Raw genomic sequence first — 18,000 nt, 5'->3', positions numbered from 1 at the left:
TCAAATGTCCTCCCTTGGCTAAAGTATGACATCGACATTTTTTTTAAACTTTTTGTTTGAAAATAATTTAAAACTCACAAAAAAATCCCAAAATACAAGAAACACTTGATTCTCTTTACCCAAATTAGTTTATTGTTAACATTTTATCTCATTTGCTTTATCATATGCATGCATACCTGCTCTCTGTTTTTTTCTGAACCATTACAGAGTAAGTCACATACTTAATGGCTCCTTACCCCCAACTACTTTAGTGTGTATTTCCTACAACTAGAGATATTATCTTACATAACTAGAGTGTGATCACATTGGTACAATATTTAAACTGTCCTCCATATTCCAGTGTTGTCAGTTTATCTAATGATATCCTTTTTTTTCCTCCTATCCCACTAAAGTTATTCTACAAAAGAATAACTTTTAAAGACAAACAGAGATAAGAACAAGAACTTCAATATTCTTGGTACCTGGAAATAACTCCTGGAATACAATGGGTTCTCAGTAAATTCTTGTTGAAAGGAAAAGAAGTGATGGGAGCAAAAATGGGAATTGGAAACTATACGGTTGGTAGTGATAGCTGAGCAGCCGCAGGAGACCAGGTTTGCTGGGAGATGGCAGGCAGAAAACCTTCACCAAAGGGTCCTGCAGCAGGGTTTCACTTACTAGTCCAAATTAGGTCACATGCAAACCCTAGGTAAAGGGGTAGTATGGGGTCTAGGGGTGCCTTAGCAAATTTTGATTTTTGCCTAAAGCTGGACATATTGCCAGAACATAATCATATTTTGTTAGCAAAAAACAAGGGGAGTCAAGGTTTCTTCAGTAGATAATACTGTGTTGCTATACAGGTATCAACAGAATTTCCTTCTACATACTTTCTCAGGAGGCTACTGGAGAATTCCTAGAGCATAAACCAAGGAGGAAGGGAATCTAACATGGGAGAGAGATGGAGGATGGCAGCTGTGTAGTAGGCCCAGAAAACAGCCTGTGTCATGCTGTTCAGTCTGATAGCCATTAGCCACGGTGGCTGTTAAATACTTGTGATGTTGCTGCTAGTACACCAGAGGAGTGGAATTTTAAATTTAATTTAAATGAAAATGTGAAACAGTATTTAATTTAATTTAAATGAAAACCTGAAACCTTTTCATTAAATAGAATCTTAAGTAAATTAAAATTACTAAACAAATGCATTGTTAAATATTTTAATGCATAAACTAGATATTAGAATTTTATACAAAACATGTAAAACACTTTTGTTAATGTGCCCACTAGAAAATTTAAAATTACATATTTGACTCACATTATATTTCTACTGGACATTGCTGATACAGATGATAGAAGGAGGATGGAAAACTCTATGAGGAAGCATTCATTCATTCAAATATTTACTGAATGTCTGCTTTATTCAAGGCATCATACCAGGTGCTTTAGTGGGCAAAATAGATTAGGTAAGACTTTTGCCCTTATAGGGTTCATATTTTTGTGGGGAGAGATAGACAACAAACTGTAAAATAAGTTACTCATGTGGTATATTAGAACAAAGGGGAGAAAGGAGAAGATGCTGGTGAGGAGGCTCAGGAGTGTGAAGGGAGGGACAGATTGCAATTTTAAATGAAATGGTGAGGATAGGCCTCATGAGAAGGTGAACTTTGAGCAAAAAATTAATGGCCATTAGGGGGTTAGCCATCTATAATCTAGGGAAAGTTTTCCAGTTCCAGATAAAGGGAGCAGCCAGTGCAAAGGAACTAAGTCAGGAGTACACCTGAAACTTGTTTGAGGAACAGCAAGGAGACCAATGTGGCCAGACAACAGTGAAGAAGGGAGAGAATATGGGAGGTGAGGGCAGAGAGGTAATGGGAGGCATGTAGGCCACTGTAAAAAAAAAAAAAAAAAAAATTGAGTAAAATGGGAAACCACAGCAAGGTTTTGGTTAGAGGATAGACCTGACCTGGCTTAAAAGGATCATTCTGATGACCATGTTGAGAATACACTGTACATTGCAAGGTAAAGGTAGAAGCAGGGAGACCAGTTAAGGTAATTGTGGTGATCCAGATAAGAGATGGTTATATCCTAGATACAGCTTAAAGGAAGATCCAGCAGGATTTGCTGGTAGATTGGATATACAGTATGAGAGAATAAGTAGACCCTGACCTGAGATTCCTGACTGAGCAACCAGAATAACGGAGTTGTCATTAACTGAGACAGGGAAGACTAAGGATAGAGCAGCGTTGGGGGAGGAGTAGTTGGGAGTTTGGTTTTGGACATGTTGAGTCTGTTAGTCATTTCAGAGAAGAGAACATTGGCAGATGGTTATACAAGTCTATGGTTCAAGGAAGAGGTCTGGCTAGAGATAAATATTTGGTAGTGTTCAGCATATAGAAGCTATTTAAACTGTGAGACAGGATGAGCACTTGAAAAAGAAGAGAAGAGGACCAAGGATCAAGCCTTGGAGCATTCCCATGTTGAGAGATCAGAGAGGCAAAGGAAGCTGAAAAGGTTCAGTGAAGTAGAAGGAAAATCCAGGAGTGTGGCTTGGAAGCCAAGTGAAGAATGTGTATCAAAAGACAGTGATCGACTGTGTCAGATATTGTTCCTGGAAGTCAAGTAAGGTAAAGACAAAACTGATGCTTGGGTTTAACATGGAGGTCATCAGCCTTGACAAGAGTACTTCCAGTAGAGCCAAGAGGCAAAAACCTAACTGGATTGTTTGAAGAAGGAAGGGGAGAAAGAGTAATTAGAAATAGTGAGTATAGACAAGTCTTTCAAAGTTTTGCCACAAATGGGAGCAAAGAAACAGGATAGTAGCTGGTAGGGGAAATAGGGTCAAAAGGTTTCTGTTTCATTTGATACAGGACCAAAGAAATGGCATGTTTGAAGGGAATGGTCCAATAGAGAGCAGAAAGTTAATAATGTAGGAGAGTGGAGTGGAGGGGGGGATTGGTGAAACAATGTCTTTGGGTAGATGAGAGGGAATGGAATCTTATAGAATGAGAGAGGAGATTGGCTTTATATAGACTGACATCATCTGTAGCAATGAACAGGAGGGCGGAGTATATGTAAGTGCATGCACTGTACATATGGTGGTCAGAGTCTGTGGAAGTTTTTCATTGAGGAGAAAATGTTTATAAGCCAAGAGTAAGGATTGGAAGAGGGGATGTAGTGATTTGAGGAGAGAAGAAATTGTGTCATTTAGGAAAGTGAGAATAAATTGACTGGGGAAGTATAGTAGGATTCTTAGCAACTTTAAAGGCACATGGGGGTTGTAGTTAGGAATTTGTAAGGCTGTGGTTGTGTTCTTCCTAGCTGTGGATGCAGGTGTGGTTAATGGAGAACCACACCTGCATCTAATTGGATTTAGCCAGTGTTGTGGTTGTACCAAAAAATTTTGAGCAAATGAGAGAGGGACAAACAAGGGAATCAAAGGTGTGGTTTTAATGACAGACCTTGGTGTCAGTCAGTCCTAAACTGGATAGGAGGACAGAGGACTTTAATTTGGTGAGGGATGTCTCAGAGAAACAGAAATGAAACTTGTCAACTCCTGATCTGCTTGAGAACAGAACAAATTCTTTCAAGGAATTTGGAAATAGGTATATAGAAAATGAAGAAAAGAAAGCAACTACTAACTCTAAAGAAAGAAAAAAGTTGAATGCACGGATGTCTACTAATGTCTGTAAATATTTATATAATTATAACCATGTAAACACTGGTTATTAAGCCAAAATAATGTAATAAAAGTATATCAGAAAGATATGGTAATAAGAGTATATCCGAAAGATGAGAATAGTGTATGTTGGGAAGAAACGGGCCTGGCAAGATGAAATCAGAGAACCAAATCTTTATTTTCCATAAAAGGAAGTCAGAAGAATGTAGACAGCAGAAAAAGTGTGGCTACCAGAAAGAAACAGGTTGGATTTGAAACCCCTCTGGGGTTGTAAGAATCAGGAATGGGGAGGGTGGGGCGTGAAAATTTTGTATTTGAACATGAGTTTTATGGGGAAGTTGGATCTGTAAATTGTGTGTGTGTGTGTGTGTGTATACATACACACACACATTACGTATATGTGTGTATGTATATATTACTCTGAAAGAATATTAAGAAAAATATTTCTCTTAAGTACTACTAGTATTAAATCTGGGGAAAACTTTGTGAATGAGTTAGTATTTGAATGAAGTCTTAAAGAGTAAGATAATATTGGTTAGATTGGAGAGCAAGAAAAGAGTATATGAGTCAGGATGAAGAGAATGAGGAAGAAAAACAGATCGGAAAATGACAAGGCATTCTTAGGGACAATTGAATAAGGCAGTTAGCTAGAGAAGAGAGACAGTAGCACCAGTTATAGTTTTAGGTTGGACTTAGGTTATATAAACACTCAAAGCCAGGTAGTGGGAAGAAATTAGTTCTTGAGCAGGCAGATAATGAACAAATTAGTGCTTAAGGAAGATTCACTATGAGCATGTCAACTTAAAGGGAAGTAGCTGTGCTGTCCTGTAAGTGTGGCAATTGATGGAGTAGAAGCATGAAAGGTATGGGAAGACTAGGTGGGAGAAACATGGAGAAGGCATAATCAGTGGGGTTTGATGAGTAAATGTGTGAATTGAAGTGGGGGAAGGCTCAGGTAATTCTTTCATTTTGATTTTATTTGGGAGAGATACGGTATTTCTAAATTTAATTTTTAAAATGAAAGACATGGAGAAAGGTATTCAGTGTTTTGTTGAAGGATAGATGAGACAGTCTTGACAGTGATGAGCCAAAGGAAGTGCTTGAGATCTTCAGCATCAGTTAGAAATACAGAATTGAGCTCAGCAGAGAAGTGTAATGTATATGTATGTGTGTGTACATATGTATACACACGCACATATGATCTGCCTGTATGTTTTCAAGCCACAAAAGTAGATGCGATCATCAAGGCAGGCAGCCTGTAGAAGAGATCAAGAAAGTGCAGAGTTCATAACAATGGAGAATACTCAATTTTTGAGGTAGTTGGAAAATTAAAAATACTTAGGGATAAAGAAAAGTAGACAGGAAAAAGGAAAAACCAGGAAGGGGAATTTTCAAGGAGCAGTGTTAGGGCAACACTGTCAAACTGCTGTAAAGCAATATAGAAGAAAAAATGATTTTTAAAAATAATCTACGATTTTTAAACTATAATTCTAAGGCAATTTATTTTTTTTTTCTAAGGCAAGAATTTAAATCTATTCAGTGTGGAAGTTCTGATGATTTCAGGAATACAGTAGAGTAAAAGAAGCAAAACCCAGAGTGTGTGGCAGAAATAATGTCAATCATGCTTTCAGACTTTTCTAGTTGGAAGAAGAGGTTGAGAAACTGCTAACAGCTTGAAAAGACATAGGTTCAAAAAAAAAAAAAAAAAAAAGAAAAGACATAGGTTCAGCAAAAGTTTTGGGGTTTTTTAGAGTGAGAACATTGTACATGTTTGTATTCTAGAAGAATAATGCTGCTGAGCAGGGCAAGGGGGATTGAGAGAGCAGAGGGGCTGTGGAAACAGGAGACCAAAGGAACAGCCACGAAAAGCAGCATTTCACTCCTCCATAGCAGGAAAAGGAAATGGGAAAAATGGCAAAGTAAATATTTACACATTTCTTATCTAGGAAGATAGAATGACTTAAAAGGTCTAAATTGCTTAGAAGGAATGAACATTATTTCCTTTACAGGAAAGAGCCAGAGTGGTGGTAGAGAGTTTGAGAGCAGGTGTATCAGCTATTGCTGCATAACAAACCAGTCCTAAATTTCATGTTTAAAACAGTAATAAAAGCATTTTATTCCTCACAGTTCTGTGTGGTTCACAGATCTAGGTGGTGGTTCTTCTGGTCTTGGCTGGACTCACTCAGGAGACTACAGTGAATGAATGAGTCTAAGATGGCCTCAGCAGGGCAACTTGGCACTTCTACATGGTGTCCCATCATCCAGACTTGCTGTGTGGTGGCAGGATTCTAAGAGAGTGCACAGAAGCTTGGAAGGCCTCTTACGGCTTTATCTCAGAGCTAAGCATGGTGTCACTTGTGCCATTTTCTGTTGTCCTAATAAGCATGTTTCAAGGCTAGCTCATAGATATTCTTGAAGGGAGGAAATAGATGCCATCCTTTACTTGAGGGAGGAATTTCAAAGTCCTACTTAGGGAATAGAGATGTAGAGAGAGCTGGGGACTGGGACCATTTTTGTAATACTGCAGGAAAGGCTAGAAATGGGTGCACTCTGCATGCAGAGAAGTTTGATATCGTGGATATGCTGAAATTGTCTATGTCCTGTATTTTGTAATACATGCAAGATACAGATCTCTTAACCATTTAAATATTGGATTTTGATATCTTCATTATTAGTATATTCTCTTTTTTCCCCCCTTTGGAAGGTTGGATAATACATTAGAGGAAATTATATTTAAGCTGGTCCCTGGACTACGAGAACGTAAGTTGCTTTTCGGCTTCTTGCAGATTTTTGTGTTCTATGAAGTCAACATTTCTACTAAAGATTTTATGATTGTTTCTATTATTTTATACTTCTTTTTTCTTTTAAATTAGAGGAACTTGAGCGTGAATCTGAATTTTGGAAGAAAAATAAGCCTCAAGAAAATGGACAAGGTGACTTTCTTACGTCTATATCTGATACTCTCTTAAAGTGGTTACTTTTTGTAGATTTGGTGAATTAATATCACGTTAAGCTCAGATTTCTTTTGTATAAAATTCATGTAGCCCTTTGTTTACATTATGATCCTTTTGTATAAAATCATGTGATTTTATATACATCTGTGTAAATCTGGAGTCACACCAATTGAAAGCAATTGGAAATAGAAAAAATTAGAATTGGGAAAGAAAAAAAAGAGAAAACTGACTACTCATTATAACAATATTTGCTGGAGAGCTAAAGGAAATTGAAGTAAGAAATAGCCAGGGTCTGCAGCTAAACCCTGAGGGGGTTTTCTATTTATTTTATTTTGTATGTTTGCCTTATTGGAGAAGGAACCAAGATGTAGCTGAGTGCCAGATCAGGAGATCTGTCTATGCTATGATAATCTGGAATTATATTTTTATATGTGGAACTCAGACTATACAAATTTATATGTCCTGGGAAATGAAAAATATTTCTAGATTCTTAGGGGAATTTTCTCCATCACTTAAACTGAGTGTCCATATTTCTCTTCTGGGTCCCAGGAGACTCCACCATCAGTAATTTTTAATAGTCTCAGCAAAGTGGCAAACATTACTGGGCAGAGAAAAGGCTTTTAGTATGTATAATTCACACAATAGAAAAAAAAAGTACAACATATCTGAAATAATAAAGAAGAATATGCTTTTCCTGTTACTTAATATGAGATTTATTTCGGGATAGCCTAAATACCATTGAAATCTTTTAAGGATGTATACATGTTTTTATAGGCTCATTGTGAGCTCAGTCTTCACCCTTAAGATCATAGGATTATCAGTTATAAATCAAGATGCTGTCTCTTTTCATCTGTAAACTGAGGATGATAGTTTTAACTAGTTCAATTTAACAGTTCAAGACTGGCTTCTAATAGCAGGGGAAGTTTGAGAATAGTTTTCAATTATTGGAATAAGGTAGTTAGGGATTATCTTTTTATCTATAACAACAAACAAAATGGGCAAAGAAGCCAAGCCTAACAAAAAAATGATTTCACTAAAGACTCGTTTTACCCAAGTGTAAGTTGCAATTTAGACAGTAGTGCTATAATTTTATGTATAGATAATATAAAGTTTACTGTATGTTCCGATTTTTGACTGTCTTTTCAAGAGAACAGGAAACCAAGAAATTGTCAGTAGAAAATATATAGTAGGTTTAGTCCATGACTCTGTGTATCGTATAGATGGACTCATGAAGGACTATAGCCTACTTTGTGTGTATCTCTCTTTAACCATATTTCTCCCTTTTTAAAGTATTTTATAATGTTTAGTTTGGGTAGAGAATTTGAATCTTCTTGGTGCTGGGAGTTTGGTTCATATAAGGTAGCTCCTGTCTATGTGGATTCTATATAAATATATAGAAGAAAGAAAGCAGGGACCCCTGGGTGGCTCAGTGGTTGCGTGTCTGCCTTTGGCTCAGGTCATGATCCTGGGGACCTGCGATCAAGTCCCGCATCAGGTTCCTGCAGGATCCTGCTTCTCCCTCTGCCTATGTCTCTGTGTCTCTTATGAATAAATAAATAAAATCTTTAAAAAAAAAAAAAAAGAACGCACAAGAAAGAGAACCCACCTGCCCTCTATAATACAACTGTAATGCTTTTATTAGGCATTAAAGAGGAGCTAACCTGTCATTCCTTTTTTCTGGGATTTTCTGTACCATAATGCTTGACTGGCTAGTTCTTTCAAGTTTCAGCTTAGAGATATTCTATCTGAAAATCTTCCCTGAATCTCTGCTTCACCCAGAGTTTGGATACCTCTCTTATATGTGCCCACATAGTCTATTTTTACCTCTTCCATCAGAGTCCTTATTATACTTCCCATCGGTCTGTTTTCTTTACTTGCCTGTATCTCCCTCCTCCTGTATCCTGACCACTGTGAGGATGAGGGTGATAACCCTCTAGTTTCAGTATTCCCTCAAGTGTATCACAATGCATATCAAACACAGAGTTAAAGGGACTCCATAAATAAATGAATCAGCACATGGAGTTGTATTATACATAGGCTGCAGGTATTTTGTAGGTTAAATACAAAATGGATTTTAATGGATTTAACATGTTACATAGCTACATACAGGTTTAAAAAGCTAATTCTCATATTTCACTAGTTGATTTTGTGAATATATAATAATTTGAAATTTTGAGAACTCAGTATTTGATACTTTAAAAAGAGTACTTGGTTTCCAATTTGAATATATATAGAATTTGGAATATTTTTATATCCTCTCTACTTTCTAAGTGGTCTAATCACTAATTGCAATCATTTTTGTGGCCAGATATAGCTAGTCCTGAATCATTCATTTGGCCAGTGAGCCTAGAAATTTTAGGTTATGTTAGTAAGTCACTGATGGCTTTTTAAAAATATTTCTATTATTGAGTTGGTTGGAACATTTTAAAGATACTAAAATTTTCATTTATTCTTCATCAAACCAAAAATGTTTAAAATTCTTAACTTGATGATTTGCTCGATGATTAATATACTGTTGCTTAACCTTAAAATCAACTTTGAGTTACATCTAACTTAGTTCCGTTTAAATTATACAGATGATACTTCAAAAGTTGACAAACCTAAAGTAGATGAAGAAGGTGATGAAAATCAAGATGATAAGGACTATCACAGAAGTGACCCACAAATTGCTATATGTCTAGATTGTTTACGAAATAATGGACAATCAGGGGACAATGTAGTAAAGGTGAGTGGACAAGCACAGTTATATTTTTTATAATCACTTTATAGTAAATCTTTGATAATTGTTGATGAATTTTAGCTAGTGTTGGCTTTCAAAATTTTTATTAACATAATCAAGTAGAATGCTATTCTCTGACAGCCCTGTAGCTACAAATGACACCAGTTACTGACGCCTGATTTCCAGCCCCCACAACTGAACAGTCCTGGGCCAATGCCACCACCTAGTGGCTAATTCCAAGAATCACCCCATCCATTTTTCTGTCACCTTTTATACCTTTGTTGGGAATTCATATACATTGTTTCTCCCAGTTTATGTGTGGTAACCAGTTCAGTTCATTACATCACATGATGGGCAGTGTCTCCAACTGTTTCATTCCTCCTCTCCTCATTTTTATTTTTCTATTTTTATTTGCAACTCAAAAAACTGTTCATGTCATGGCTAATACAGTTTATAAATAATATAACTGGTTTTGAAGTAAAATTAGGTGTCCTAAAGTACCTCTAACTTTAAAAGTCTTGAAGTCTCCCAGATATTTCCTGTAGAATCGCCCCTTCTAATCCTGTTTCCCTTTGTATGTACTTGCTATTTCAACCTTATTGTGAACAATCTATATAATAGTTTAAAACACCTTGTTCACTTTAATTTATCCTCTTTGGTCTTTAAATGGTGTTATTTAAATAATGTTTTCTGCCCTTTTTACTGCAAGCAGCTTCCCTTTTCATTATGAATGTTTACAACTTTAGCTCTTAAATGAAATTTTTGTCAATGATTGAAAATACTGTTTTTCCTCTCTGTATTCCATGTTTTATATAAATACCCATACTCAGTGTCTCTTATTTTCTTTTACTTCCCTTGTAAAATATGTGAGTGGGTTGAATTTTTCACTAATATATTTAATGATATTTTCCTACTAGGAAATTGAGAACAAATAATTTTTCAACTCAGATTAAGTTTTCCTAGCATCTTACAACAAAGAATATAAAGGAGTATAGTGATTCAGTGAAGAGATAAGTAATAAGAAAGAATTTACTCACTCAAGGAACTTTAAGCAGGATTTTTCCATGAAACAGTTATGAAAAAAAGTAATTTAGTTAAGAGGTGGTTAGACAAGGCATGTATATAAACTGCAGCAGTCTTTAGAGACATGGCCATGGGACCTATTTGTCTTTCCAGGCTTCTCTTGTTTTTTTTTTTTTTTTTTTTTTTTTTTTTTTTTATGCTCTTTCCTTTTTGTAAGTCTTTTTTCAGGGTCTTTAAAAATCTTAATCTCTTATTGCCAGTCATTTCTGTAATCCTCTTTTTAATAGATTGTTCTTAATGGAGATTGTGATCATCCTTTAGCTCTCTGATACATGAGTTACTATCTTATAAATTGTATGTTGTATCTTGAAAATTCAGTCAGTAGAAAAGCTGAATATCTTTTCATAAATAAATATGAAGTCTCCTTCCTGTAGAATTTCTAGTATTAAAGCTATGATTCTGAAAAATTACTGCTTCCTTGATATTCTCTTGACCTTTCTGATGCTTCACCATCCCAGTTGACCTTTTATCCATTTACTCTTTCCTTTATAAACTTTTCTTCATCCTTGTGCCTTCTATTCATAAAACAATTTTCATAGCTTATAGACTTCTGCTTTGCTACCCTGATTCTTACCTTTTTTCTCTGGCCATTTCTGTGCTGTCTCTCCTTCTTACTGGCTTCTACTTGATATATGTGAATATCTCATAATACCTAGTCTTCCACTCAATTATTCTCTCTCTGGATTTATCTAGGAGGTCACTTCTATTTTCTGTGACTTAAACTCTGCAAAGAACTTTTTTTTTTTTTTTTTTTAGTGTTTTTCTTTTTTCTTTTTTCTTTTTTTTTTTTTTGTATTTTTTTTATTGGAGTTCAATTTGCCAACATATAGTATAACACCCAGTGCTCATCCCATCAAGTGCCCCACTCAGTGACTGTCACCCAGTCACCCCATCCCCCCCGCCCACCTCCCCTTTCCCCTACCCCTTGTTCGTTTCCCAGAGTTAGGAGTCTATCATATTTTGTCACCCTCTCTGATTTTTTCCACTCATTTTCTCTCCTTTCCCCTATGATCCCTTTCACTAATTTTTATATTCCCCATATGAGTGAAACCATATGATGATTGTCTGCAAAGAACTTTTAAGTCCCCATTTCCAACCCTGCCATCACGCCCAAGTTGAAGAAACCTACTTTTTAAAGATCTTAGTTGGAAGTTTTAGTAACACCTGAAACTTAACATATTTAAAGACAAATTCATTATACTTTTACCTAACTGTACTCCAAACTTGCTATTTTGTGGTTATCACTACAATCTTTGTACCAATCGTACAAGTTCAAAACCTTGGAGTCATCTTTGACCTTTTACTGTTTTTCTCCAACTAGCCGTAAGTCCTGAAAACTTCCCCTCAGTCTAGTGCTGCTCACCTTGTATAGATTTTTCTGAGCAGTCTCTTTATTATCCAAGGCTGAGGCTACAGCCTGAATGTATGGGCCGGAGTCATGGCCAACATCAGGGACAGATAGTAAATATTTCAGGCCCTATGAAACTCCCAACAAAGGTATAAAAAGAGAGATGAAATATGGTCTCTGTTGCAACTACTCCATTTACTCATTATAGTGCTAATGCAGCCTTAGATAGTAGTGAATGAACTGGCTTGTGTTTCAATAAAACTTTACTTACAAAAATAGGTAATTCTGTCTTGAGGGCTGTGGCCATAGTTTGCCACCTTCTGGCCTATAGAATCAAATCTTATGTTAGCATTCAGGGCCTTCCACTAACTAGCCCTATCATGATAAGTTTATCTCCCATTATACCCATTGTTCTTGCCTCTTCTCACCCACCATTTTGCTATGTATCTGTCAAAACTCAAGCAGAGACCTCTATTCTTTGTGATGCTTTTTCAAACCTAGTGAATCCCTTCTCTGAAATTCTGTAGGATTTGCATTTATACCTCAAGTGGTTATTAAGTCAGCATTATTGTATTTCTGAAGGTAGCAGGTACTGATACTGTCTTTTATCTTTGGGGGATATGTCTTATCCTTGAAACTAGATTGCAGACCTCTTCAAGGCAATGAAACCATGTCTGTGTTTCATTACAGCCTTTTCAGGCATCTCAATTCTCTGCAGTAGGGTGTGATTCTCAAATGTGGCGTAGTTGCATGTACAGTTTATACAGTGTACTTACTACTTTTGTAATTCCAAAAATCAAAATCAGGAGAGGAAGGCAGTGAAAATAGTACCATAAAGCCCTTCAAAAGTTCACTCCTCCATAAAAGCAATGAAAAAAAACTACAAAAAAAAAAAAAAAAACACCTCTTAGAATCAACTTTTTCAGAAATTTGGTAATTAATCAAAGACCTGCAGGGATCCCTGGGTAGCGCAGCGGTTTAGTGCCTGCCTTTGGCCCAGGGCACGATCCTGGAGACCCGGGATCGAATCCCACGTCGGGCTCCCGGTGCATGGGGCCTGCTTCTCCCTCTGCCTGTGTCTCTGCCTCTCTCTCTCTCTCTCTCTCTCTGTGACTATCATAAATAAATAAAAATTAAAAAAAAAAGATCTGCAGAAACCCATAGAGCATTTGATCAAGAAAATGGTGTGAACGGTGAGGTTTGTGGCATTTTAACTTGCCTTAGTCCAATCTCCCACTCTCCAGCTCTGGAGTAACCTTGAAAAAGAACAGCCAACTTTCCCACTATAGCCTTTCAGGCACCGAAGGGCATAACAGGTGGAACTATTTCAAAGCCTAATTGGCCAAATAATTATTTTTATTTGACCTGTCTGGTAGTCTTTGGAACACCTCACTTATGAGCTGGCTGTATTAGACCTGACATGGAGATTGACCAGTAGAAAAAGATTCTGTCAGCTGGGAAGGGCAGAACATTTTTCAGAACCAATTACAAATATTTGAACTCCATGGCTGTCTGAGGTATAGATAATATTTCGGGCAAACAGTAGAAACAGTAGACAACCAAAAAGCTTAAAAGGAAAAGCTGGTGAAAAAGATGTCTGTAGATATCAAAGTCTGTAGGGGCTTTGAAAAGCTCTAACATATTGCTGGGAATCTCCAATTCCAAGCATATACATAGGACTGTGTACATGCTCAGGAAAGACCTAAGTACGCCTTAAACTCTCACCTCTTGCTGACCTTGAGGCTCTGCATAAGCAGGATATGAGATTAAGGCAGAGTTGTCAATAACCTGTTTGAGTGAGTGTTGGAGATGTGCCCCAAAATACATTGTCTCTTAGCAAAGACTGGGAGATTTATTGGTTCCAAATGTACAAGGAAATCTCTGTTCAGTCACTTGCCAACCAGTGGGTGGAAACTTCAGTGGCCACATATTGTAAAGAATGCAGGCTTCATAGAATTAGTTTAGAAAAGTCACTAAACAAAGAAAAACAACAAGATACAGCCACAGTAACAAGCCCTAAGAGGCATGTGGGAACCTGATTTCCATTGCTGCCATATTCTATTATTTTAAATGTCAAGTTTCAACAAAAAAAATTATGAGAAAAATAGAATTAAAGTATAGCTCATAAACAGGAAAAATAGTCAATTAAAACTATCCCTGAAGAAGTCTAGACATTGGACCTATACAGATTTTAAATCATCCATTTTAAATGTGTGCAGAGAACTAAAAGAAACCATATGTAAACTTTTAAATGAAAGTATAAGAACAGAAGAGAGATGAAGGCCATACAGGATCCTGAGCTCACCATGTCCCACAGAACACACCAAAGCAGCAACTACATATGTTGCAACTAACTCTAAAAATGACCTCAAGACTGGCAGAACAGATCTTCCACAGCTTGTCATAGAAAAGGCAGCTACATCAAAAAGGGTGAAAAGAGGAGCGCTTGGGTGGCTCAGCCGGCTAAGCGTCTGCCTTCAGCTCAAGTCACAATCCTGGAGTCCTGTGATCCATCCCCACACTGGGCTCCCTGCTCAGTGGAGAGTCTTCTTCTCCCTCTGTTGTTCCTCCTGCCTATGCTCTATCTCTCACTTGCTCTCTCTCAAGTAAATAAACAAAATCTTTAAAAAAAAAAAAAAAAAAGGTAAAAGGAGTGAAGATGTAGTTGGAAAGCATAGTAACCACAAACAGGAGGGACATCAAAGGCACAGAGGAGCAAGGAGATCAGACCCCATACCAGTCACTTCCAGTCCTGGGGACCCGTACTGGGAAAATGAGTTCCTATTATGTCTGGTTTTGAAAACCAGTGTTGCTTAACTCTAGGAGAGCTGAATGGTGATAGGAAACCCAAGTACCTACCCTCAGAGAGCCAGCACACTAACTTGGCCTGAAACACAGCAGCAACAATTTGAAAAGCACTTGAGGTATATGTGAAGGATAATATCAACTAATCTTAGAACCTGTACCAGTGGGGCAGGGATCTGCAGATTTCTCCAGAAACAAAACTGTTTGCAGATGCTATTTTTCTTGCCCTCCCCCAGCCTAGGTAGCTGGATGCTTGCAGGAACCAGTTCTGACACTCTCCATCTACCTTGCTAACACCACATAACCCACACTCCTGGATTCCCCTGCATATTTACCCCACTGAACACATTCAGTTCTGCAGATATCCCTCCTAAGTAGCTCCTGCTCTGCCATGCCCAATAGGCAGTCCTAGCCAGACCTGACACCATTCCAAAGTGACTCCTGTCCTAGGGAGGAGAACATTTAATCCCACACACCAGCACACCCTTAGTTCCTGCATCCAGGCCTTTTAGCTAGCTACACAGGGCAAGCCCTGCCCTTCAATGTGTCTGCAGCTGTTGCAGAGGTTAATTACAGACAGCTAGACTGAGTACCAGCCCCACTCATCAATGAGCCCATGGCAGGTGCACCCAAGCCTCTCAGGAAGGAGGCAAGCCCAGCCCATCATTGCATCCACACCTTCCTAGCAGCTAAGCAAGAATGCTAGGCTGTGTGCCAGCCCCTGCCCACAAGCAAGCCATGGCAGCTTCAGCCAGACCTCTTAACAGCATGGGGAACAAACCCTGCCCAGTGTGCCCACAGCAGGTGAAGCAGGTCATTGTGGCCAACCTGGCTGAAGGCCAGGTTCACTCACCAGCATGTCCACAGCAATCACAGCTCAACCACAATAGGAAGGTACAGGCAGCCCACACAGGGGACACACCTGGAGCACCTTGTTCTGGTGACCAGAGGTATTTCACTATAGGACCTCTTCTACATAAGGCCAGTTATTTCAAAACGAGGAGATATAGCTGACTTACTTAGTATATAGAAAGAGAGAGACAAAATGAGACAGGAATATGTCCCAAATGAAAGAAAAAGACAAAATTACAGAAGAGCTAAATGAAATGGAAGTAAGCAATATGCCTAATAAAGAGTTCAAAGTAATGGTCATAAAGATATTCACCATACTTAGGGTGCCTGGGTGGTTCAGTTGGTTAAGCATCTGCCTTTGGCTCACGTCATGATCTCAGGGTCCAATGTTGGGCTTCCTACTCAATGAGGAATCTGCTTCTCCCTCTCCCTGTGCCCACCCCCCTGCTCATGCTCTCTCTCTCTCAAATAAATAAAAATATTTTTTAAAAAAGATACACACCAGACATAAGAGTCAAAGAACTCACTGAGAACTTTTCAACAAAGAGATAGATAAAAAAAGAACTAGTCAGAACTGAAGTGTATAATAACTGAAATGAAGAATATACTAGAGAGAATCAACAGATTAGTGGATCAAGAAGGGATTAGCATACTGGAAGACGGGGTAATGGAAAGCAATGAAGCTGAACCACAAAAAAAATAGTAATAAATAAAAATTAAGGTGAAGTGAATTTAAAACATCATCAAGCATAAAAACATTCACATTATAGAGATTCCAGAAGCAAAAGAGAGAAGGGCACAGAAAACTTATTTACAGAAATAATAGCTGAAAACTTTCCCAGTCTGGAAGGAAATAGACATCCAGGTCCAGGAATCACAGAGAGTTCCTCATGAGGTGAACCCAAGGAAGTTCATGATAATAAAATACCAAAAAGTAATGACGAAGAGAGAATCTTAAAAGCAGTGAAGAAACAGAGTTACATATAAGGGAAATCCCTTTAAGAATATCAGCTGATGGGACGCCTGGGTGGCTTAGCAGTTGAGTGTCTGCCTTTGGTTTAGGGTGCGGTCCTGGGTCCAGGGATCAAGTCCCGCATCGGGCTCCCTGCAAGGAGCCTACTTCTTCCTCTGCCTATGTCTCTGCCTCTTTCTCTGTGTCTCTCATGAATAAATAAAATCTTAAAAAAAAAAAAAAAAAAAAGAATATCAGGTGATTTTTCAGCAGAAATATTGCAGGCCAGAAGTGCTGAAAGGAAAAAACGTATAACTTACAAACAAGGATAATTTACTGTTCAAAAGTGAGAGATATATAAGAGATTTCCAGATAAAAAAGCTAAAAGAGTTCATCACTATACTAGCCTTATAAGAAATACTAATGGGGGATCCCTGGGTGGCGCAGCAGTTTGGCGCCTGCCTTTGGCCCAGGGCGCGATCCTGGAGACCCGGGATCGAATCCCACATCGGGCTCCCGGTGCATGGAGCCTGCTTCTCCCTCTGCCTGTGTCTCTGCCTCTCTCTCTCTCTGTGTGTGTGTGACTATCATAAAAAAAAAAAAAAAAGAAATACTAATGGAAACTCTAAGTGAAAAGAAGAGACTGTAAGTAGAAATAAAATTATGAAAGGAAAAAAATTTCACAGGTAAAAATAAACATGTAGTAAAGATATTAGAACACTTATAAAGCCAGTATGGAGGTTAAAACACAAAGTAGTAAAATCAGTTATATCCCCAAATATTAGTCATGGGGATACCCAAAATAAAAAGATATAAAATACATAAAACATTGAGGAGGGAGTAAAAATTTAATTCTTCTAGAATGTGTTTAAATTTAAATTTAAGAGATCATGAAATTAATACAGACTGCTGTTATAGACATAGGATGCTATATATGAGTCCAGTGGTAAGCACAAATCAAAAACCTATAATATACAAAAAAATAAGAAAAGAATCCAAGCTTAACACTAAAGAGAGCCATCAAACCACAAGGAAGAGGAAGAAAGGAACAGAGAAGAACTAAAACAACCAGAAAACAATTAACAAAATGGCAATACATAGATACATACCTATCAATGATTGCTTTAAATGTAAGTGGAATAAATGCTTCAATCAAAAGATTTAGGGTAACCAATGGGTAAAAAATAAAAAATAAATAAAAGAATAAAAAATAAGTTAAAAAGGCCATCTACATGATACCTACAAGAGACTCACTCTAGTCCTAAAGACACATATAGACTGAAAGTAAAGGGGTAGAAAGATTTTCCATGCAAATGGAAGCAAGGAAAAAAATAGCACAGGGTAGTAATACTTATATCAGACAAAATAGACTTTAAAACAAAGACTGTAGCAAGAGACAAAGAAGGGCACTACATAATGATAAAGGGATCTAGCCAACAAAAGTATTTAACAATTGATTGTAAATATATGTGCATCCAAAATCAGAGAACCTAAATACATAAAGTAAATATTAACAGACATAAAGGGAGAAATTAACAATAATACAATAATAGTTGAACACTTTAACACTGCTCTTAACATTGACAGATCATCCAGACAGAAAATCAACGAGGGCAGCCCAGGTGGCTCAGCGGT

The 18,000-nt window shown here is 37.5% G+C and overlaps 1 protein-coding gene across 5 annotated transcripts in view; it reads left to right on the top strand.

Annotated features, from left to right (window-relative positions):
* The window catches only part of PCGF5 (polycomb group ring finger 5), a 121,322-nt gene that overhangs the window by 74,458 nt on the left and 28,864 nt on the right, over positions 1-18,000 (top strand). For all 5 annotated transcript variants that reach the window (XR_013368235.1, XM_077878425.1, XM_077878426.1 and 2 more), the window contains 3 exons: positions 6,357-6,412; positions 6,526-6,585; positions 9,183-9,331. Coding sequence is in view for 4 of the 5 variants with exons in the window: in XM_077878425.1 (XP_077734551.1) it covers positions 6,357-6,412; positions 6,526-6,585; positions 9,183-9,331 (265 nt within the window). In the remaining variant the exon portion in view is untranslated. The remainder of the gene's footprint in view (positions 1-6,356; positions 6,413-6,525; positions 6,586-9,182; positions 9,332-18,000) is intronic.

This window comes from Canis aureus, chromosome 29 (assembly GCF_053574225.1).
Source record: "Canis aureus isolate CA01 chromosome 29, VMU_Caureus_v.1.0, whole genome shotgun sequence".
Lineage (NCBI taxonomy): Eukaryota > Metazoa > Chordata > Mammalia > Carnivora > Canidae > Canis > Canis aureus.
This window is presented reverse-complemented; position numbering and strand designations above follow the sequence as displayed.